The sequence below is a fragment of the Camellia sinensis genome, chromosome 3 (genome assembly GCF_055761805.1).
Source record: "Camellia sinensis isolate YWXY chromosome 3, ASM5576180v1, whole genome shotgun sequence".
Taxonomy (NCBI): domain Eukaryota; kingdom Viridiplantae; phylum Streptophyta; class Magnoliopsida; order Ericales; family Theaceae; genus Camellia; species Camellia sinensis.
The window spans coordinates 92,244,288-92,268,456 of NC_138963.1; the positions used below are offsets into that span (position 1 = coordinate 92,244,288).

Genomic DNA, 24,169 nt, shown 5'->3' on the forward strand with positions numbered 1-24,169 from the left:
AGGGACAAAATGTCCAATTTTTGTTATATTTTTTGTTATACTCAATGCTCAAGCCTGATTTTTTGTTATTTTTTGTTATACTCAATACTCAATGCTTAAGAGGATGCCCAATTTTTTGTTATTTTTATACTCAAATGCTTAAGTGGATGTCAATGCTGATTCTGTTAGGAAATTTTTTTTACAAAAAAGTATGTCCAATTTTCATGTGCATGTCAATTCTGTTATATTTTCATGTCCAATTTTAAAAATAAGTACAATCTTGTATATTATTGATATAAATATAGTATTCTCAAACACTTGAGTAAAACAACTGAAAATAATAAAACAGAAATAACTAGGATGTATAATAATAATAATAATAAAATTAATGGTTACAAAATAAGTCTATACAGGTGCATATGGGTTAAGAAATACTCCTACCAATATACTACTGAGTCAAGATGCACAATACCATTATCATAATTCAATGTCCATGATCAGAATCAAAAATAAAATTGTGTTAGTCTTTGTACGTTTTCAAGTTGATTCATGTAAATTAAATTCAAATGCCTATTGATTACGGCTTCATAATTTACAATGTTTTCACTTAATTTGATCATGACTTCTTTATTTCAGTCATGTAAACACACGGTTACGTAGGCCTCTAAAATAGGATAAGGTTTGCAAAGGAAATTAGATCTCTGCTTTTCTATTATCACCTGCACGGTGATACCTTGATAATGTAGCCTGCTTTTTTGTAAAATAAACTGAAGGAAGTTGATAATTTGTACACCTATCCAATATTGAAATGTGCTTAACGTATTCGGTTTACGTAGCCCTGACATATGGATAACATAAACTAATTACTTGTATGATTCATGGTAACTTCCCAATGTTTGTAAAGCGTAGCATGGCTTTATTTACCTCTACTGTAACTTCCAGTACAGGGCCATGACAAATGTGTGCCTGTGAACATGGCCCCTGTATTGTTAAGATTTCCAGGTCCACCAAAAATCCAGGGCGTTCCTACTTTGCATGTCCCCGCCCTGTGGTAGTGACCCATTCTTGTAGGTCATAAATGTATGAACATTAACAACCCATGAAACTAATAGTTCCATAATTTGCACTCATCAGCCCTATGTCAGTTGGATTGGTTGGTGCGAAGAACCCAGGCGAGAGAACCACGACTATGCGTCACCCAGAGACGAATTTGTCATGTAATTGCAGGCTGATGTCATAGACATTCAACAATCCTTGTGTGTCCTTAAGACCATTGTGTATGTGCTATGCATTGTTGTTGTCATTTTGTTGTTCCGTATGTAAACAACGTTACGATGTTGTCAGTATGTAGAAACCCGTTAGTATGTTATTAGTATGTTGGTACTGTGTTGGTAGTATGTTTTAGTATGACTTTAAGCTGTCTTTGCCTTCCTTCACTTCGAAACGGTAGACGTATTAATGACTATCATAACTATGTCCACTACTAACTTCCATGGAACCTGTGTACGTATGTTATTAATGTGCAATGGTTATGTGCTGGCTAATTTAGCATCCTATCTCTCTGTTTGTTGTTATTAATGTGTAATGGCTTATGAGTTTGTATATAACAACCGAATGTATGATGGTAATCTTTTGTAACTGTACATTAGTAATGGCTTCCATACGTACTTCTGCACGTACCTAATCCAAAAGCAAAGGCATTGTCACTAACAAGTCAAGCAGTCTTGAAGAGACACATAATTAGTTCAGCCACAAGGCCTCATGGGACAGTGACTCAATTCGAGTTTTTCTGCAGTTGATTGCAAATGAGATTACTAAAGGAAATTGCTCATTCCTAGCCCTCAGCCAAGCAGGGTACAAGTCCTTGGGAAGGAAATTTGAGAAAAAAACAAGAAGAAAACATGGACTTAAACAATTGAAGAATAAGTTCATGAGTTTGAAAAAAGAGTGGCAAGCGTGGACAAAGTTGATGGATTCAAGCAAAGAAGTGTCCGGGATAGGGTTTGACTGTGACACCGGTATGTTTTAGGCACCTGAGAAGTGGTGGGACAAGATGGAATCAGTAAGTACATGCACAAACAAGTTTCATATTTGTCATTTACCCGTACATTTTTTACTTTTGTAGTTCAATTTTAATTAATTATATGAAATGTAACGTCATTCTCTTTCATATATCTCTATTTCTGCAGATAAACAAGGTCTGTGCCAAGTTCAGGAAAAAAAACCTTGGAACATCGTGAGTTGATGGAGACGGTCTTCATGGGGGCATCAGCTACTGGTAGGCACCATTGGACCCCGGGAGAGAAACTTCCTAAAGCTGCTGATGGCTCATCTGATTGAGTGCATAGTTTGGGAGGCCAGCCATTTGCTGATCCGATACCCGTAGGAGTACAGGACGTGGATTCACATTCTTCACTGGAGCATGTTCCGATTGAAAAGGGGAAAAGGAGAAAGACGCCATCAACAAGTGTTTCAAAGTCGAAGAAGGCAACAAGTGGAGCGTCAGTTATTGCAGAAAGCATGAACAATCTGACAGATGTGATGCGTACGAAGAATCAGCAGGTTACGGTGAGGCACCTCACAGGCAATGAATCGTCGTATACTATTTCGGAGTGCCTGTATCGCCTGACAAGTATTTCATCCCTGGTTGGTACGGCGTTATTCCATTTCGCCTCGACACTTATAGATAACGCCAATTTGCGAGAGGTGATGATGTGCCAGCCTGATGACGACTCTATCATAGGGTGGTTCACACAAAAGCAGCTCCAGTGTACTGCGTCGGCGCCTTTTGCAAACCTAGTTGGGGCTCGCCAGATGTGATCTAGCGGTGTTACGAGTGTTGAAGATGCCTGTCCTTCTCTTGCATTATGAAAACTTTAACTTATGTTATTGTTGGCACTGTATTAAAACAGGATGTTGTGTATGCATGTTTTTATTCTTTCCTTTTTGTTTTTTTCTTGCTACTTATGGTGAACAAAACTTTTAGTTCAGTGCATGGGTTGACGGAATGGAAGCATGGTTGTGCATGCTTTTTGGGAAATGAATGGGATGCTTCTGTTTAAATTAAATGTATGGCTATTTTTCAGACAGGCAACGACGGATTTGGTTGCTAGCTTTTGTATGTCTATATTTTGCAAATTTAGTTGTTAGTTTATTTTGACGTCAACTTTTGTGGTTGTTACCACCATGGTGCCCCTCTAAATTCAAATTGAACAGGTTTACAATTTGTGCAATTCATATCATCATGCGTTACTAATGACATTGGTGACGGCATTACTTACATTAAAAACAATGTCGGCATTTTTTAATTGCAATTTTTGAAATAATTTGCGTCAATGAAAGGGAAGCAAACTGATTGAAAGAGTGCCACTCTTGTAGGCCTTGGATTTTAACAAAGACGTAATGAATCCTTGGGATGGAAGCAACAATGACGAAATAAGGGAAATGCTTAATCAAATGGCGGTCCAGGTGCAACAAGAACGTAACTGCACATTTCTACAAGCATGCCAGTATGCGACAGAATGGTACAAAAAACACATGGCTAAAACGCCATGTCGCACTTCTATACTGATCGGGAATGCATGGATATCCGAACTATATGCAAGCCATATGGGCCGATTTGAGGAAAATGTTTGCATGTCGAAGGAAGTTTTTGTCGCCTTGTGTGAGACATTAGTAAATGATTTTGGGTTACAAGTCCCGCAACGTCCACATGGCTTAGCTGTTGAAGAAAGCGTTGCAATGTTTATCCATGTGTTGAAAGGGAAGCAAAATTGGGAAATCCAAGAATGGTTCCAACATTCGGGGGAGACTGTGTCTCGACACGTGCATAATGTATTAACTTCCATGAAAGAGTTCACTGTTGTTCGTTGCCGGCCCACATACAGTCAGCATCGTATACATCCATACATGCAGTCTAGACAGAAATACCTACCGTTCAAGGTACTACTGAAAAACATTATTGACATCTAAATAAAGAGTGTCAGTTATTTTGTTTTTATTATTAACTGGACATGACGTATGGAAAAAACCAAACACTTGTTACCCATTTTGGGTTACAAAAGAAATGGGTTGTTTGCAGGACTGCATTGGAGCAATAGACGGAACACATGTAACTGCATGGGTTACGGGCCAGATACGGCAACATACTTCGGTAGGAAATACTGTCACACGCAAAATATCATGGTCACGGTCGATTTTGACATGTGTTTCATATTTATTTCGTGCGGATGGAAAAGAAGTATGCATGATAGTTGCATATTCAACGAGATACTAACAAATGACAATGTCTCATTCCCACATCCTGACGAAGGTAACAAATGGCAATGAATTAGATTTATGGGGCTATAATTTTTTCTGAAACAGCTTTACCTGAAAATAAAGCACAATATTTGGTTTTGGTGTCATAAATTGTTGTCCTGTCTGCAGGCAAATATTATCTTGTCGATTCTGGCTATCCAAACCGGATAGGTTACTTAGCACCATTCAAAGGCAACCGTTACCACCAACAAGAATTCCGACGTATTCCACGGAACACGACTGCAAACACGCCAAGGGAATTATTTAACAAAGTTCACTTGTCCTTACGCAGTGTGGTAGAACGCACTTTCGGTGCCTGGAAAAATCGATGGGGGTTTATTCGAGACATGCCTCGGTATGACTTTGCAAATGTGCAAGTTCAGTTAGTAGGTGCGTCAATGGCATTACATAATTATATACGACGAAACACAGGTAATCCAACAACTGTTCACCCAATCTGTGACGAGGAAGAGGCTATGACAATAGTAAATGCCATACCAGAAGTTGAACATGACGAGGATGGTTTAATGGTTGGAGATGAGGACCCGCATATGGCATTGGTGCGCCTTCGCATACGCGACAAATTATGTTACATGCGTAATAACGGAATGTTAGGAAATATATAAAGTATGTCGAATTTTCGTAGGGTTGTAACATTGGTAACACACGTGGAACATACTGTATTCAAATATATTATCATGTATCAGTAGAATGTGTTTACACAAGAATATACCTGTCACGACCCAAACCCGGCCCTATGGGTTTAGCACCGTAACCGGCCAGTAATCCAAGATTACCGAAGGCCTGCAAAACAGTAATATAGTAAAACAGAGTACAGGGCCTGGCGGAAGCCAATACAGTAAATAAATAGTGTCCATTGAGCTGTGACAGTCTGTATGCAAAAAGGCTTTTCATACATTTATACATAAACAGTACAGAACAGTATACACAATATTTACAATCATTCAGACTAGGGACTCGACCCTATATAACAGTACAGTAACACTCAGTCTATACAGAACAGTAAAACAGTACAGAAGGGGGAATTGTAAAAGACCCCTAAGCCTTAACAGATAGGCTCGGAACCTCGCAGTGAGGCACAAAGGCTGGCTTGACAAAACTGGAGTCTAACCCACGCTCCTAGCTCCGATCTGGTGGCTGAGCACCTACATATATATATATAAACAGTGAGCTAAAGCCCAGTGAATAACATAATGCGTAAAGGGGTTTAGAATGAATGTCCTTACAGTAATGAAAACAGTTCAATTCAATCAGTATTCCAGTTGTTCAGTACAGTAAACAGTCATATGTGGTACATCCATTAGCATAACAGTAACAGTAGGTCTTAAAAGACCGAACAGTAATGATGGCCATCAGTCAGTAAACAATAGTGGTTCCACAAGGGAACCGACAGAGATCTCTGTAACAGTAACAGTAACAGTAAACCGTAGGTACTAAGGATGCCACAGTACAGTTCAGAAATAAAGGACATACATTCATTCAGTAAATAATACCAGTTCGGTAAACAGTTCAGTTCAGTATTCAAAAGATAATCAGTTGAACATATCTTTACACAATTGTTACTCACAGAGTTCTGGGCTACAGTATGCTAGAGCGTGTCTCCCCAGTCGCCAACCCTACACAGTTCACAGGTCGAACACACACTAAGCTACACAATTGGGAAAGATAACAACTTAATCCCTAATGCCTCGGTGTGTTCTACATCTATATCCTCAACAAGATGCCTTAAACTAGGCCTAAAAATGCCTAGAATGGGATGAGGATGCAAAGATGCACATTTAAAAGCATTTTCAAGATTTTCAGAAAAACAGAGTCCCGCTCGAGCGCAGGTTTCCACGCTCGAGCGTACAGGCAAACAAAGGTACACGCTCGAGCGTAAACTTTCCCGCTCGAGCGTACTGTAAAAGTACTGGATGGGTGAAATCGCCGCTCGACGCCCGCTCGAGCTTGAGACATGACTCCGCTCGATCGCCCAATCCTCCGCTCGAGCGGACTGTAAAATAGTGCAAGATGCTGGAAGCTCAATTTTACCGCTCGAGCGGCACTTCCCCCCCGCTCGAGCGTACGACTGAAATCTGGAAATCCCAGATTCGAGCTCCAGCTTCAAAACCAAGTTCAAAAGCATCAAAACCAATCCTCTTGGGCCCATTTTCTGGAAAACACATGTAAACTCATAGTTAAACATGATTCAAAACTCAATTTGAGAAATCAAGGCCCAAGGGTGTTTTATTCAAACCCAATTTCAAACCATTTTTCAAGCACAAGATGAACATGCAAACATGCATGGATTCAAACCAAATTCAATCTTCAAAGCTTGTTCAAATGGACTCATTTCTTCAAGAACATGATGAATTCATGGAGTATGACCAAAAGATGGACATGCATGTAACCTTTTGCCATGAAAACAACTCAAACATCTACATTACAAACATGCATGCAGAGATTGGGCTTCAATTCACCATTAATGAACCAATTCAAGACTTAGCTCCTACAATCTAACCTGGACCATGCAACAATCAACTCAAAACATGAACAAGAAGACAATGGAGCTACCTTTAGTCTTGTAGTTCAAGAAGGGAGCTCAAATATGCAATCTCCTTAACAATTTCTTCAATTTCCAAGCAAAACCAAGCCAAAAGAGGTGAAATCTAACTCTCTCTCCCTTAACTCTCTCCCTCTAGTCGGCAAAAGCAAGAAAGGAGCTGAGCAAAAAGTTTGATTCAAGCATACCAAGGCTCTAACATGTTATAATAAGGGCCCACTAACAATGGCAATAAGGTAAATAAGGCAACTATTGCAATTAACTCATTTTAATCTAATTTAATCATACCTAATCAATTTTCAGATAAATATACCATAAAATCACATAAATTACGAGGGTCATAGAACACTAATCGGTTTCGGATTCGGCCGCCGATAAGGCCTTCAATTAGCAGTTTAAACACTAAAATACGAACAGATCAAATAAACAATCAACAGATAGAATGCAGTTCAAACAGATGTATTCATTCAATTCAGTTTCAATTTCGGTCAGTCAGTTCAGTACTTTAGTCAGTTCAATTATCAGTCATTATCAGTTCCATTTCGCAGTAATCAATGATTAACGGTAATCATTCAATCATTAATCAGTAAACAGTATGAGGGTTGTTACAGTCTCCCCTCCTTAAAAAGAGTTTAGTCCTCTAAACTCGAGTTACCTTCATTCTGGAAGAAAACAGGATTCAGTGGAAACAGTTCAGGATATCTTTTGGCCATGTCATCTTCCTTTTCCCAAGTGGCATACACACCACCATGGTTCTGCCAGTCAACTTTCACTAGCGGGATCTCTTTGTTCCTCAGTTTCTTGATCCGTCTGTTAACAATCTGTATAGGCCGCTCCTCGTAAGTGTAGTCATCACTCAGCACTACACGAGTAGGCTCTATTACATGGAAAGGATCCCGAAGGTAGTCTCTCAACATAGAGATGTGGAAGACGTTATGCATATGCTCCATTTCAGGAGGAAGCGCAACTTGATACGCCACCGGATTGATTTTCTCAATGATCTCGTATGGTCCGACGTATCTCGGTGCTAACTTGCCTTTGACTCCAAAACGAGTCTGGCCTTTCATTGGTGTCACTTTCACAAAAACGTGATCACCCACTTAATACTCTCTGTCCCGTCTTCTGACATCTGCATAACTTTTCTGTCTACTCTGTGCAGTTTTCAGTCTTTGCTGTATCAGTTTCACTTTCTCAGTCGTTTCATATACAATTTCGGGTCCAAGCAAAGGCCCATCTCCAACTTCTGCCCAGCAAATCGGAGATCTACATTTTCTGCCATACAATGCCTCGAAGGGCGCCATACCAATACTCGAATGGTAGCTGTTATTGTAAGCGAATTCAACTAATGGCAGATGACTTTCCCAGTCTCCCTGAAAATCAAGGGCACACATTCTCAGTAAATCCTCCAGAGTTTGGATGGTCCTTTCTGATTGGCCATCTGTCTGAGGATGATAGGCACTACTCAGTCTCAGTTCAGTACCCAGTGCAGTTTGTAGGCTTTGCCAAAACCTCGATGTAAACTTCGAATCCCTGTCAGAAACAATAGACACAGGCACTCCATGCAGCCTTACAATTTCATCAATATAGATAACAGCCAATTTGTCCGCATTATAGATTGTTTTGACAGGTAAGAAGTGAGCAGATTTGGTTAGTCTATCAACAATAACCCAAATTGAATCCATACCTTTTCTGGAGCGAGGCAATCCCACAATGAAATCCATCGTGATATGCTCCCATTTCCATTCCGGTATGGGTAAGGGTTGCAGTAATTCGGCAGGTCGTTGATGTTCAGCTTTGACCTGTTGGCAATGAAGACATTTGGACACAAAGTCGGCAATCTCTTTCTTCATTCCCGGCCACCAGAGATTCTGTTTCAGATCTTGGTACATTTTTGTATTCCCCGGATGGATAGACAATTTCGAATTGTGGCCTTCTTGCAGAACTCTTCTTTTCAGTTCAGTATCATTTGGTACACACAGTCTTTCTTGAAATTTCAGTACATTGTTCTCAAATTTGAATCCCGGTCTCGGTTTAGATTCTCTTTCTTCGATGATCTTCTTCAAGAAGTCATCCAGTTGCTGTTTCTCTTTAATTTCTTCAATCAGTGCCGGTTGAGCAGAAATAGCAGCTAAGGTTCCACCTTGTTCTCGTAAAACGATTTCAATTTCAGATTTTTCAAGGTCACAAAGCAACTCTTTCTGTCCGGTGAGCAAACATGCTAAGTTTCCAATCGATTTCCGGCTCAATGCATCGGCAACGGTATTGGCTTTTCCCGGATGGTACAATATCTGTAGGTCATAGTCTTTAATCAGTTCCAGCCATCTCCGCTGTCTCATGTTTAGTTCTTTCTGTGTGAAGAAATACTTTAAACTCTTGTGGTCGGTATATACTTCACATGTCACCCCGTACAGATAGTGACGCCAGATTTTCAGTGCAAATACTACTGCAGCAAGTTCCAGATCATGGGTCGGGTAGTTCTTTTCATGCGGTCTCAGTTGTCGGGAAGCATAGGCAATTACTTTCCCATTCTGCATTAAAACACATCCCAAACCCTTATGAGAAGCATCACTATATACAGTATAACCATCCGTACCTGATGGTAAAGTTAAAACCGGTGCAGTCACAAGTCGAGTTTTCAACTCTTGGAATGTTGATTCCCTTTGGTCGGTCCAGTCAAATGACGTCCCCTTTTGTGTTAACTGTGTCAGTGGTAGGGCAATTTTGGAGAAATCTTTGACAAATCTTCTGTAATATCCAGCCAGACCCAAAAAGCTTCGGACTTCAGTCACATTTGTTGGTCTAGGCTAGTTCACTACGGCTTCAATTTTCTGCGGATCAACAGAAATCCCATCTTTGCTAACAACATGCCCCAAAAACATAACATGGTCAAGCCAAAATTCACATTTAGACAGTTTAGCATACAGTTTCTGTTCTCTTAAGGTTTGCAGGGCAAGTCTCAGATGATGTTCATGTTGTTCTACACTTTCGGAGTAAATCAATATGTCATCGATAAATACAACAATAAAGTCATCAAGGTATGGTTTAAAAATTCTGTTCATGAGGTCCATAAAAGCAGCTGGTGCGTTCGTGACTCCAAAAGGCATAACTAGAAATTCATAATGGCCATACCTCATTCTGAAAGCAGTTTTATCAATGTCTTCTGGTTTAACCTTCAGTTGATGATATTCTGATCTGAGATCAATCTTGGAAAACACTTGTGCACCCTGTAACTGATCAAATAAGTCATCAATACGTGGCAATGGGTATTTATTTTTCACAGTTACCTTGTTCAATTCACGGTAATCAATGCACAGTCTCAGTGAGCCATCTTTCTTCTTGACAAACAAAACAGGAGCACCCCATGACGAAGTGCTAGGTCTGATAAACTTCTTATCCAGCAGTTCCTGCAGTTGTACTTTCAATTCTTTCAGTTCAGTTGGGGCCATTCTGTAAGGAGCTTTCGAAACTGGCTGTGTTCCGGGAATCACATCCACGGTGAATTCGATCTCCCTGTCAATCAAATCCCCTGGCAAATTTTCTGGAAAAACGTCTGGGAATTCTCTGACTATAGGAATACAGTCCACATTAGTATTATCATCAATAGGCACAGTCAATACAGAACACAGATACCCTTTACATCCCTTTCTAATCAGTTTACCAGCTTTCACAGATGAAATCAGATACGGGGGAGGTACTACTCCAACCCCATTAAACACGAATTCAGGTAAACCAGGTGGACGGAAAACTACTTGTTTCGTTACACAGTCAATAGTGGCATGATATTTTTGTAACCAATCCATCCCCAATATTACGTCAAAATGATCAATATTCAATGGCAGTAAATCAATAAACAGATGCATATCCCCAACAATGATTTCACATGCGGGGTACATATATGCACAGGTCATGGATCCTCCTACGGGTGATGATACAGCTAACAGATAGTTCATGGGTTCCAAGGGTCTATTCAATTTTCGTGAAAAGGCATGCGACACATATGAATGCGTAGACCCCGAATCAATCAGTACATATGCATTTTGAGTACAGATAGAGAGAATACCTGACACAACGGTCTCGGTATTCTGCACATCTCCCGGTACTAGTGCGAACACTCGGCCTTGCCTCACAGGCTCTTTCCCGGTAGCTTTAGGGTTAGGCTTTGGTGGAGCATTTGATGCTGCGCCGCTGGCTGCAGCTTTGCTATTGCCTTGAGGAGCAGAAGGGCAATCTTTAACCATGTGGCCCACCTTGCCACACCTGTAACAGGCTCCAGATAATTTGTGACAAACCCCTTTATGCTTGTTACCACATACAGAGCAGGGTGGAATGAACCCACTCCCTTGACTGGGGCTAGTCGTTGACCCCGTATTCTGTTTCTTGTTGGCTGGGTTGTGCTTGCCTTTCTTGAATTTGAAACCCTACCTTTTACCATGCCATTCAGTTGTTGGTGTTTCAGATTGTTTCACCGCTGCAATGTTCGACTCGGCCATCAATGCCCGGTCGAGAACACCTACAAAAGTCGGTAATTTCAAAACATTTATTCGGTCAAGTATTGCCACATTAAGGCCACCTTCAAATTTTCTGGCCTTCTTATATTCAGTATCCACCATGTGCGGTGCATAACGGGCAAGTTCAGTAAATTTGGTTTCATACTCTGCAACGGACATTGTGCCCTGCTTCAGCTGCTCAAATTTAGTCACTTTTCTATCTCTGACACACTGAGGGAAATACTTTTCAAAGAAGGACTCCTTGAACTGAGCCCAAGTCATAACAGTATTTGTATCGCGGATCAACATCCACCACCTTCTAGCTTCTTCTTGTAGGGTGAAGGTAGCTAGCAATACCTTATTCGCTTCCGAGCACGGAAACACTTCAAATAATTTTTCTGTTTCAAGCACCCAAGCTTCAGCCTTTAGCGGTTCTAGTCCTCCCTGAAAGGATGGCGGTTTCATCTTGCTGAATTTATGGGTGAGAGCAATAATATCCCCATCATTCACATTCACATTAGGCTCCGGCTGTACCGGAGGAGGAGGAGGAGGTGGGGGCTGTTGGTTCTGTTGTTGTTCCAGTCTAGCAGTTATCAGTTCTATCATTCTTTCCATTCTTTCCATTCTTGCCTCAGTAGATGAGGACTGAGGTTCATTTGCATTGTCCATTTCACTATAAGCAGTTATAACAGTTTTAAACATAAGCAGTCATTGGTTTAACAGTTTACCACATTAGCATGTATTCAGTCATAACATAACCACACACTTATCATGCTCATGAGATGCCCTAATAACTTTTCTAGGACACCCTATAGCTCATTTGGACACGTGTGTGCGGTATAACTCGTGGTAAGTATCGCTCTGATACCACTCTGTCACGACCCAAACCCGGCCCTATGGGTTTAGCACCGTAATCGGCCAGTAATCCGAGATTACCGAAGGCCTGCAGAACAGTAATATAGTAAAACAGAGTACAGGGCCTGGCGGAAGCCAATACAGTAAATAAATAGTGTCCATTGAGCTGTGACAGTCTGTATGCAAAAAGGCTTTTCATACATTTATACATAAACAGTACAGAACAGTATACACAATATTTACAATCATTCAGACTAGGGACTCGACCCTATATAACAGTACAGTAACACTCAGTCTATACAGAACAGTAAAACAGTACAGAAGGGGGAATTGTAAAAGACCCCTAAGCCTTAACAGATAGGCTCGGAACCTCGCAGTGAGGCACAAAGGCTGGCTTGACAAAACTGGAGTCTAACCCACGCTCCTAGCTCCGATCTGGTGGCTGAGCACCTACATATATATATATAAACAGTGAGCTAAAGCCCAGTGAATAACATAATGCGTAAAGGGGTTTAGAATGAATGTCCTTACAGTAATGAAAACAGTTCAATTCAATCAGTATTCCAGTTGTTCAGTACAGTAAACAGTCATATGTGGTACATCCATTAGCATAACAGTAACAGTAGGTCTTAAAAGACCGAACAGTAATGATGGCCATCAGTCAGTAAACAGTAGTGGTTCCACAAGGGAACCGACAGAGATCTCTGTAACAGTAACAGTAACAGTAAACCGTAGGTACTAAGGATGCCACAGTACAGTTCAGAAATAAAGGACATACATTCATTCAGTAAATAATACCAGTTCGGTAAACAGTTCAGTTCAGTATTCAAAAGATAATCAGTTGAACATATCTTTACACAATTGTTACTCACAGAGTTCTGGGCTACAGTATGCTAGAGCGTGTCTCCCCAGTCGCCAACCCTACACAGTTCACAGGTCGAACACACACTAAGCTACACAGTTGGGAAAGATAACAACTTAATCCCTAATGCCTCGGTGTGTTCTACATCTATATCCTCAACAAGATGCCTTAAACTAGGCCTAAAAATGCCTAGAATGGGATGAGGATGCAAAGATGCACATTTAAAAGCATTTTCAAGATTTTCAGAAAAACAGAGTCCCGCTCGAGTGCAGGTTTCCACGCTCGAGCGTACAGGCAAACAAAGGTACACGCTCGAGCGTAAACTTTCCCGCTCGAGCGTACTGTAAAAGTACTGGATGGGTGAAATCCCCGCTCGACGCCCGCTCGAGCTTGAGACATGACTCCGCTCGAGCGCCCAATCCTCCGCTCGAGCGGACTGTAAAACAGTGCAAGATGCTGGAAGCTCGATTTTACCGCTCGAGCGGCACTTCCCCCCCGCTCGAGCGTACGACTGAAATCTGGAAATCCCAGATTCGAGCTCCAGCTTCAAAACCAAGTTCAAAAGCATCAAAACCAATCCTCTTGGGCCCATTTTCTGGAAAACACATGTAAACTCATAGTTAAACATGATTCAAAACTCAATTTGAGAAATCAAGGCCCAAGGGTGTTTTATTCAAACCCAATTTCAAACCATTTTTCAAGCACAAGATGAACATGCAAACATGCATAGATTCAAACCAAATTCAATCTTCAAAGCTTGTTCAAATGGACTCATTTCTTCAAGAACATGATGAATTCATGGAGTATGACCAAAAGATGGACATGCATGTAACCTTTTGCCATGAAAACAACTCAAACATCTACATTACAAACATGCATGCAGAGATTGGGCTTCAATTCACCATTAATGAACCAATTCAAGACTTAGCTCCTACAATCTAACCTGGACCATGCAACAATCAACTCAAAACATGAACAAGAAGACAATGGAGCTACCTTTAGTCTTGTAGTTCAAGAAGGGAGCTCAAATATGCAATCTCCTTAACAATTTCTTTAATTTCCAAGCAAAACCAAGCCAAAAGAGGTGAAATCTAACTCTCTCTCCCTTAACTCTCTCCCTCTAGTCGGCAAAAGCAAGAAAGGAGCTGAGCAAAAAGTTTGATTCAAGCATACCAAGGCTCTAACATGTTATAATAAGGGCCCACTAACAATGGCAATAAGGTAAATAAGGCAACTATTGCAATTAACTCATTTTAATCTAATTTAATCATACCTAATCAATTTTCAGATAAATATACCATAAAATCACATAAATTACGAGGGTCATAGAACACTAATCGGTTTCGGATTCGGCCGCCGATAAGGCCTTCAATTAGCAGTTTAAACACTAAAATACGAACAGATCAAATAAACAATCAACAGATAGAATGCAGTTCAAACAGATGTATTCATTCAATTCAGTTTCAATTTCGGTCAGTCAGTTCAGTACTTTAGTCAGTTCAATTATCAGTCATTATCAGTTCCATTTCGCAGTAATCAATGATTAACGGTAATCATTCAATCATTAATCAGTAAACAGTATGAGGGTTGTTACAATACCCCCTTTTCTGTTGGTGACGTGCCTCACTTTGACAAACCAAAAACCACAGAAAAAAGCCTTTTCAAAAAAGAAAACAAGGTGAAACAAATAAGAAAAATGAAAATAAAAAAAAATAATACAAAAATTATCATGTGCGACGTCAATTAAAAACATAAAAACAGAAGTTCAAAACAACAAAAAAATCAAAACAGACCTTTGTTTTTGTCATGTGCCACAGCAATATATGATTTTTCACATCATTTAAAATAAATGGCATAAAAAAACATTTTTCCAAACAAAACAAACAAATTAAAAACAAATTAAAAAATTCATAACAATATGATCTGGAATAACCATGAATTACCAGTTGCCACATAATTTAAAAATAAGGAAAACACAAGAAAAATCATTTCTGAAAACTAAAAACAAATTAATGTATACAAATTTAAAAAAATTACAAAAACGTAAATTCAAAAAAAAAAAAAAGAACTACAAAAATACGCTTCATCCAAAAAAAAATAAAAAATAGAAATTACTATTTGCCATGTAATTTACAAATAAATAAAACACATGAAAACCCATTTTTGAAATATAAAAACAAATTAATTTGTACAAATTAAAAAATGACAAAAATGTAAATAAAAAAATAACGAGAAAAATACGCCTCATTCAAAAATATTTAAAAAAAAAACATAAAAAGGAAAATTAACATTTGTGACGTAATTTAGAAATAAATAAAACACATGAAAACTCATTTTTGAGAAATAAAAAGAAGTTATTGTATATCAATAAAAAGAAAAAAGGAAAAAAAACATAAATTAAAGAACAAGAACAAATTAATGTATAAAAAAAGAAAAATGACAAAAAAAATAAATTAAAAAAAAATCAAAATACGCCAAATCCAAACCCAAAAGAAAAAAAAAACAAAAACAAAAAAAGAAAATGTTCAAACAAAAACATAAAAAGGACAATTACCATTCGTGACATAATTTAGAAATAAATAAAACACATGAAAACTCATTTTTGAAAAATAAAAAAAGTTATTGTATATGAATAAAAAAAAAAGGAAAAAAACATAAATTAAAGAACAAGAACTAATTAATGTACAAAAAAAAGACAAATAACAAAAAAAAAAATTAAAAAAAAAATCAAAATACGCCAAATCCAAACCCAAAAGAAAAAAAAAAATGTTCAAACAATTTCGGTCCAACTACGGCGCTGACGTAGAGGACCATTCAAAGGTGAGTTGTCATGTAAAACACATGTCAAGGGCAGTATGGTAATTTACCATAAAGCCACCTCACCAAAAAGCCAAAAAAGTCAAAAAGTCCTTCCCAAATCAGGCTTTTTAGCCCCAGACTAAAATAGCCAAAAAAGCCAAACAGCCAACCCACTTCCCAAACGAAGGCTTAAAGTCATTGAAATTCAAATTTTAGTAGAATTAGGAAAAGTTTTGAGATAAATGGTCAAAATTATCCTCAAATCCTAAAAACACTACAGCAAATTCATATTACCCCCCTCTCTCTCTCTCTCTCTCTCTCTCTCTCTCTCTCTCTCTTCTTATTTACGCATTTCTCTATCTATCTCTTCCTCTCTCTACACCGTTTCAATCGTATTTCCATCGCCGCCACTACTACTGTTGCCGTTTACAACCACCGTCCAGATCTAAAACGAATTGTTGTCATTCACAATCATAGTCCATATTTGAACCAAGTATCATTCACAACTACAAACTCACCATTGCCTCTTTCAGATCTGTTATCATCGCTTTTAGATTCTCTATCGTCACTTCTAGATCCATCACTACCGCCGTTCAAATCTAAAATGAGTCACACCGTTCATAATCACACTTCAAATCTTTAATTTTTATTCTTCATTTCTCTCTCTCTCTCTCTACTCTTTTTTAATTTCTTTCTCTATATCTTTCAAATCTTTTTAAATTTCTTTTTTGTTCAAAACGGTTCGATTTCACTGTCACACAATGAAATTTCATCATATAAGTAAAACGTTACATATAGAAATTTCAGTGAAAGTTCTCTTAGTCTAATTTTACTATCACGATGTTATTGGAGAATTTTATTGTGCTAATTCAATAAAAATTCACTTAGTCGGAGAGTTGTCCAAAATGGACTAGTGTTGGTCGCCGAAAAGTTGTTAGCGACAGTCGAAGGTGGTCCCTGACAGCTGAAGGTGGCGATTAAAAGTAGTAGTGGCAGTTTTGGTTGGAGGTGGTGGAATAATAAAACTTGATTAAGGGTGGTTTTTTATTATAATGCATAATTTTGTTTTTTAATTTATTATAATGTAGGAAAAATTACCCAAAAAAAATCTAAAGTTTGATCGTTATAATAAAATAAACTCTGAGTATTTAATTTTATCAAATTAAATCACAATAGTTTGATTTGTTTTCAATCTAAACTATCAGCATATTTGCGTTAAGTAAACCCAACGAAAAAAATATATTTTAGTTATCAAACTCAATATAAATATACATAAAAATGTGGAAAATATCATTTTTTTTGTTCAGTTTATTGACCTTTTCAGTCACTTTTTAGTGAAAATAGAAAAATAGTTTACATTGAAAATAAATAAAAATTTAAGGTTTAAATTAACAAAATTAAAAACTCAATATAAAAATGTGGAAATTACCATTTTTTGTTGAGTTTGTTGACTAAAAAACACTTTTTTCCGTCACTTTTATTTAATGAAAATAGAAAATAGTTTAAATTAAAAATAAATGAAAATTTAAGTTTTAAATTAACAAAATTAAATACTCAAAATTTATTTTATTATAAGGCCAATCTCCGGAATTTTTTATTATTTTTATTTTTATTTTTTTTCCTCCTTATAATGTAAGTTTCTGTGTGAACTCGACGTTAGCTTCTTAAATAGAATTTGTAAGGCACCGTTTGGGAAGAAGGTTTTCAGGTTTTTTTAGCTATTTTAGTCATAAAAAATAAAATAGGCTATTTTAGCCACAACAAACAAAACATCACATCTAACCCATAATCATTACACTCTTCTCTCACAAAAAAAGTCAAAAAAGTCAAAAAGTCCTTCCCAAACCAAACTTTTTAGCCCAGGTTAAAATAATCAAAAAAACCAAAAAATCAAAAAGCCAACTCACTTCCCAAACGGAGGATAAGCAATTGTCCTTTTTAAAAAATCATTTTAAATTTTTACCAATTTATAAAACATTTTTATCTTAATCTTGATATATTTACAGAGTAGTTGCAACATTTGCTTTCACAATTCGGTAGTGTTACATACACCAATTAATGTACTAATTAGTGTATCAACAGTAATTATGACATTATTATTGACCCCGTTCATGAAACAAATTACAAATATAAAAAACTTTTTAAATTATATCACAGCATCAATTGATATACTAATTAGTATAATAATTTATACATATAGCATTATTCTTTAAACTTACACACAAACAATTTCATTATTTTGATTTTGTAGCTCACAATTATAGAATCCGGTTTTATGACTTTAAAACGTGTTTGCATAATGTATTAAAATTTATAACTAGCAACTACATCTAAAAATAATAATTTATAACTCGCTCAACTAGCCGGTTTGAAACCACCAAAATATTCAAATCAATTCGCCAGTTTTGTGGAAGTGAGGGTTGGCGGTGGTTTAAAAATTCGTCAACCCATTTACAATAGATTATATGCTTATACGGTTTAGAAAAAAAACAAAAAATTTATAGGCAAATCATAAAATACCATTAATCAGGCACACAATCACTTTTCTCAAACTACACAAATCAACCCTCACCCTCACACAATCACAATCAATTCAGACGAGAAGCATTCAAACTACGGTAGGTTCACTAACTCTTTTAAGTAGTTTTTTTTAGTGTTTAGTGAACTTTATGGTCATGTTTGATTCACAGGATTAACAGTGAAGTATTAATAATTCTATTAAATTAGTGTGATATTCATTGTCCAATTAGATTAATATCCATTGGATTAATAATCCCACCACTACCCCATTACTAATAATCCTACAAATTTGTTGGATTAATTATCCATTAGATTAATAATCCTAAACCAAAATGTTAAAACAAATATATGATTATTAATAATCTCAATCCCATGCTCTAATCCACCCAATCAAACATGTCATATATGTATAATTTTTCAACAACGTTTACACCTTTAGTATCCGCTCGCTAGGTGAATAAAAAATAAAAAAAAAAGATAGGAAAAAAAAAATCCGCTAAAGACAATATAAAGCCAAAATAAAGTTTTTTTTTTTTTTTTTTGGATCTTTTGTAAATTAATTTTTCTTTAAAAAATTTTTTAAGCCTCGTTTGGCAAGTGGGTATTTTAGTTAAAAAGTCAAAAAGTTACTAAAAAAATCAAAAAACCAACGACTCATACCAAAAAGTCAAAGATTCTATTTTCTCTCTACTTTTGCACATCTTTTCGTAACCAAATATACTAATTTTTTTAAAATCATATTTTAGTCAAAAAATTACTAAAAAAACATGTTCCCAAACTAGGCCTTAGTTTGGCTTTTGGGTTATTTTAGCCAGACTAAAAAAGTTCCGCTTGATAAATTTTTTTAGTTTTTTTTTGTAATTTTGTGAGAAAAAAAGTGAAACGATTATAGTTTAAATGTGATATTTTGTCTTATTACTTTTTAGTTTATTTTGTCTTTTAATAGACTAAATTAATCCCAATTCACTTGGCAAACGAAGTCATACTAAATGGATTTGACAAGTAAAATTTTTTACACAAAATTGAAAAAAATTCAAATCAAATGTGACTTTTTTAATCTGATTCCAAATTCACCATATAAGTAATTTTTATGCATTGTTTAACTGTGCCAAATGTAATTTTAACATCTAAACAACTAGCTATGAAGTAATTAAACATCATAATGGTCATATTTATGTATCATAATATGTGTCACAATTATATTTGTAATAAAGATGAGGTCCAGCTTTTAAATTAATGTATTATTGATATACTAGAGTTCATTTGGGATGTCAGTTGATTTTCATGGCTATTTTAGTCCGGGATTAAAAAGTTTCAATTGAGATAAATTTTTTAATTTTTTAACTTTTGTAAGAAAAAAATAAAATAATTATGATGTGGATGTGATGTTTTGTCTTATTGGGTTAAAAAGTCTATTTGGTCTTTTTGTAGTTAAAATAGCCAAAAAAAACTAAAAAACCTAACATGTCAAACGAAGGCTAAATGATAAATAAATTATGTTACATAAATATAATTATTATAATATTATTGTTTAATCTTAATTACTTAGCAATTTTAATTTAGGAGAAAAAATAATTGCACGGAAGGTGCAATAAAAGAATTTTACAAAAACATAAAAAAGTTAATATAATAATTGAAATACTATACTTTTTCATACTTTTGAATTTATTATTATTATTATTATTATTTTTTTGTTGTTTGCTACAACCACTATGCAATTACCCTTTAAATTAACATATAACATTATTTATGTACCACTCTTAACCAATAATGTAGTAGATAATTTTACAAGTGAGACAATAGAACTCATTTTGGGATGTGGATTGCCTTTCTGGTTATTTTAATCTGGGACTAAAAAGTCTTGATAGATTTTTTAATTTTTTTAATTTTTATAAGAGAAAAATAAAATAATTATGAGTTAGATGTAATTTTTTATCTTATTAAATTAAAAAATTTATTTTATCTTTTTATGATTAAAATAATCAAAAAGACAAGAAATTTGGCACGTGAAATGAAGGCTGCATAATCCCAATTCTAAAAAAAAAAAAAAAAAAAAAATCACATAATACTTCAAATTATATAATACAATAAACATAATACTTTAAATTATATAATACAATAAAAATAAGAAACATAATACTTTAAATTATATAATACAATAAAAAAAAGTAATGATATCCGAATAAATTTTTTTGGACAAATTATATAGAAAAAAATAAAAATAAAAACTCAGACTTTGAGGCATGTAATTAAATAATTTTTTAATTTTTAATTTTGTTAATTTAAACATTATATTTTGGATTTGTTTTTAATCTAAATTATTTGTTTATTTTTTTTAAGTAAAATCAATAAAAAATTAATATTTTAGTCATTGAACTCATAGAAAAAGTTATTTTAGACACTTTATGTATATTAAATTTAATGAATAAAAATTTATTTTTCTTTCGGTTTTATTTAACAAAAATAGGCAAATAATTTAGATTAAAAACAAATTAAAAAATTAGAGTTTAAATTAACAAAATAAAAAATTCAGAATTTATTTTAAGGTAAATTACACTTACACTACTGAGATTTGAGTTTAACACATATCACTCTCTGACGTTTGAGAAATTGCACTAATTCTTTGTCATTATAATTATTTAGACGAAATGAAAATATTGAACTTATACACTCTCTTTTTTTTTTACTTTGTTTTACTTCCTTTATTTTATTTTATTTTTTAAAAAAACTTTTTCACTTTTTTTTTAAAATTTAATTTCTTCTATTTTTTTACTAGAAATAATTGTCTTTTATATAAATAGGGGTTTGTGAAATGAAACTATTAACCATAGGAGTAGGAATGTAATTTTCAAAACGTCAAAAGACGTGATATAATTAGATTAAATCTCAAAAGATACCAATGTAATTTATCCTTTATTTTATTACAAGACTCAAATTCTATTTTTTTTTTTAATAATTATCCCATTTTTTTTTTTTATATACATGTAATGATTAGGGGTACTCGCAATTCTATTTTGGACGATTTGATTTGCGGCTTATATAGGTGCGATTTAGGAAAAATTGAACCCGCAACAGTCCGCAATGGGAGTTACGGTTTGTGCGGATAGGGTTCACAGATGTGCGGACGGTTTGCAGATTGGACTTTTTTCTTTAAAAATTTATTTGAGCCTTTTTTTTTCGTGTTTTGTGAATATTTATTTGGGCCATTTTTCTCCCATTTTAAAAATACCCAGCATTAATAATTAATGAATTAAAATTTATAAAATTAAAAACACAACAAAATCAATTCCTAACACAAGTAAATTCTTCAAAATTTTATAGTTTTAAATAAAATCATAAAATAACGCAAGCACATCTTTTAAAATCTTAAACTAAATCATCAAAATTATCCACTGTCCAACAATACAATAAAAATAAAATTATTCAAAACCTTAAATTTACCTAAAACTAATTATTCATTAACTTTTGAAGAATGATAAAGAGCACTAACTAATTCTTCATTAACTTTTGAAAAATGATAAAGAGCACTAGAGTTGAAGCTCTAATGTCAACTTTAGTGATGTGGCCACCTCTAGAGCTCCCTTTAGATATCCTCATTTAGAGGTGTCAAATATTTTTATTAACTTTTACATTCATCCAAAATGTAATAATAAAATAATAATAAATTGTTATCAAATTTCATTAAATTCAAATCCATTAAATAAAATAAAAATATTTACAAACTTGCAAATTCTATTTAGGATATGATGAATGAAATCAGCCATTCAAATTAAAAAAAAAAAAAGTTTTAAGTGCGGGTAGGTTTTTGCAAATGCCGGCAAAACCCACAATCCGCCCACAATTTGTAATAATATCATATTTCAAACTGTATCCACCTATATTGTATTTGTTAAACCTTCTATTTATATGTAAATCGGTTCAGATCGGGGGTTTGTGCAGTTCGGATAACTCTGCATCCATCCCTAATAATGATGCAAATTCTTATTATCATTTTATTTTCATATTAAAAAAAATAAAAAACGCCAGATTTAAAAGGCGGTTCTGCTCTGGGATACTACCAATCTTCTCTCTCTCTCCTTTCCTTGCTGTTTCCTCCTCCGTTCTCTCTCTCTCTCTCTGTATAAATCTTTCCATCTTCAACTATCCTACAACCTCTTATCGGCTTCAACCTTATTTCTGATACAGAGAGAGAGAGAAAGAGAGAGAGAGAAACCAAAATGGAGTTAGAGGTGATGATACCATCACCAGCTGTGGATTTCAACTTCGACAGCTCATGCACTACTCCATACATAAGCGCTCCTTCAAGCCCTCAGCGGATCGGCAACTTCTTCTTCAGCGCCCCCACCAGCCCCACTCGCTCCTCCTCCTTCTTCCTCGACTTCAACTCTCTCTCCGCCGACTCCTCCTCCTCCGCCTCTCTTCCCTTGACTATCCCCTTCAATTGGGAACAGAGTCCCGGAATTCCCAAATCAAAACTCCCAATCAACCAAGACACCGATTTCGAATTCGATTTCAGCGGACACTTACAGAGAACTTCCCTCTCCGCCGACGAGCTCTTCGACGGCGGCAAGATCAAGCCTCTCAAGCCACCGCCTCGCTTGCAATTCACCGACCATGATTCTCCGCGATCACCCAGATCTCCCACCAAAATTTTCAAAGAAGCTCTGTCGCCGCGCCATAAGAAGAGAGATTTCGATCCTTTTGCGGCGGCGATGGAACAGACTCGAAGAGAGAGTAACGATAATCAACAACAACAAAAGAAGAGAAATGAAGAAAAGCAAGAGCGAGGGAGAGAGAGGATGTTGAATTCATCGGCTTCGAAGAGTCGTAGACAGAAAGGGACTAGATCTCTGTCTCCATTTAGGGTTTGCGACCTCTTCGAAAGCGAAAGCAATCAACGACTACAACAACAACAACAACAACAACAGAGTTCCATTTCTTCTTCTTCTTCAACATCCACTAAAACAAATCCAAATTCGAATTCGTTTTCGTTTTCGACTTCGGCTTGGAGAGGATACAAGAAGTGGAGACTGAAGGACTTTTTGCTGTTCCGAAGTGCTTCGGAAGGTCGAGCGTCGAGCAAGGATTCATTGAACAAGTACTCGTTGATCAACAAGAGTACTACTGAGGAAGTCAAGAACTCCAGCTTCCGGTCGACGGAGACTGGCGGTTCTTCCAGGAGGAGGGGGCCGGCGGTGTCGGCTCACGAGTTGCACTACACGGCTAACAGGGCGGTGGCGGAGGAGATGAGGAAGAAGACTATATTACCGTACAAGCATGGGCTGTTGGGTTGTTTGGGCTTCAATCCAACCGTTAATAGCATCTCCAAAGGGCTTGGTTCTCTGACACGTGGATGATCCAGATTTCTCTATCTGCATCTGTCTCTCTGTCTCTTGTTTTTGCTCTCAATCTCAAATGTATACAGAATTTGTCTATTTTTGTGTTTTTATTTATTTAAATTGTGTTATTGGTATTTATGTGCCCAAAATGAATTTAAACGAAAATAATAATGTACAGAAATATGTTGAACTGCCTTATTTAAGAAAACAAAATCGGAATATTCAATTGAAATGACATGATAGGAGTAATTTTGAAATAATGTCAGTTTTATAAGTTTTTTGATTTAACATAATAAGTATTATTGTGTATAAATTGTCTATAAATTTTTTTTGTGTTGGTTTAAATTCATTCACTTAAAAACAAAATCTCCATTAGAAAAATGCTTGGGCGCACTAATTAGTGCTCCCACTAATTAGGTGGCAGTGAGTCCCGTCATTAATGATGTGATGTTTTGGTCTTAGAGTT

The 24,169-nt window shown here is 35.8% G+C and overlaps 2 protein-coding genes across 2 annotated transcripts; both read left to right on the forward strand.

The window, feature by feature from the left end:
• Nucleotides 1–4,221: 4,221 nt before the first annotated feature.
• Nucleotides 4,222–4,904, forward strand: LOC145821686 (uncharacterized). Its single transcript, XM_082918237.1, has 2 exons — nt 4,222–4,291; nt 4,408–4,904. Exons 1-2 carry the CDS (start codon nt 4,222–4,224, stop codon nt 4,902–4,904), a joined length of 567 nt encoding a protein of 188 aa, XP_082774363.1.
• Nucleotides 4,905–22,104: 17,200 nt separating this feature from the next.
• On the forward strand, nt 22,105–23,916 carry LOC114267031 (uncharacterized). Its single transcript, XM_028208013.2, has one exon. The coding sequence runs from the start codon at nt 22,582–22,584 to the stop codon at nt 23,719–23,721; it is 1,140 nt and encodes a 379-aa protein (XP_028063814.2). The 5' UTR covers nt 22,105–22,581; the 3' UTR covers nt 23,722–23,916.
• Nucleotides 23,917–24,169: the final 253 nt, after the last annotated feature.

Coding starts and splice junctions, on each gene's coding strand:
- LOC145821686 (XM_082918237.1), top strand. CDS start 4,222: ATGCATGATAGTTGCATATTCAACGAGATACTAACAAATGACAATGTC. Junction 4,292..4,407: donor ATTCCCACATCCTGACGAAG/GTAACAAATGGC, acceptor TCCTGTCTGCAG/GCAAATATTATCTTGTCGAT.
- LOC114267031 (XM_028208013.2), top strand. CDS start 22,582: ATGGAGTTAGAGGTGATGATACCATCACCAGCTGTGGATTTCAACTTC.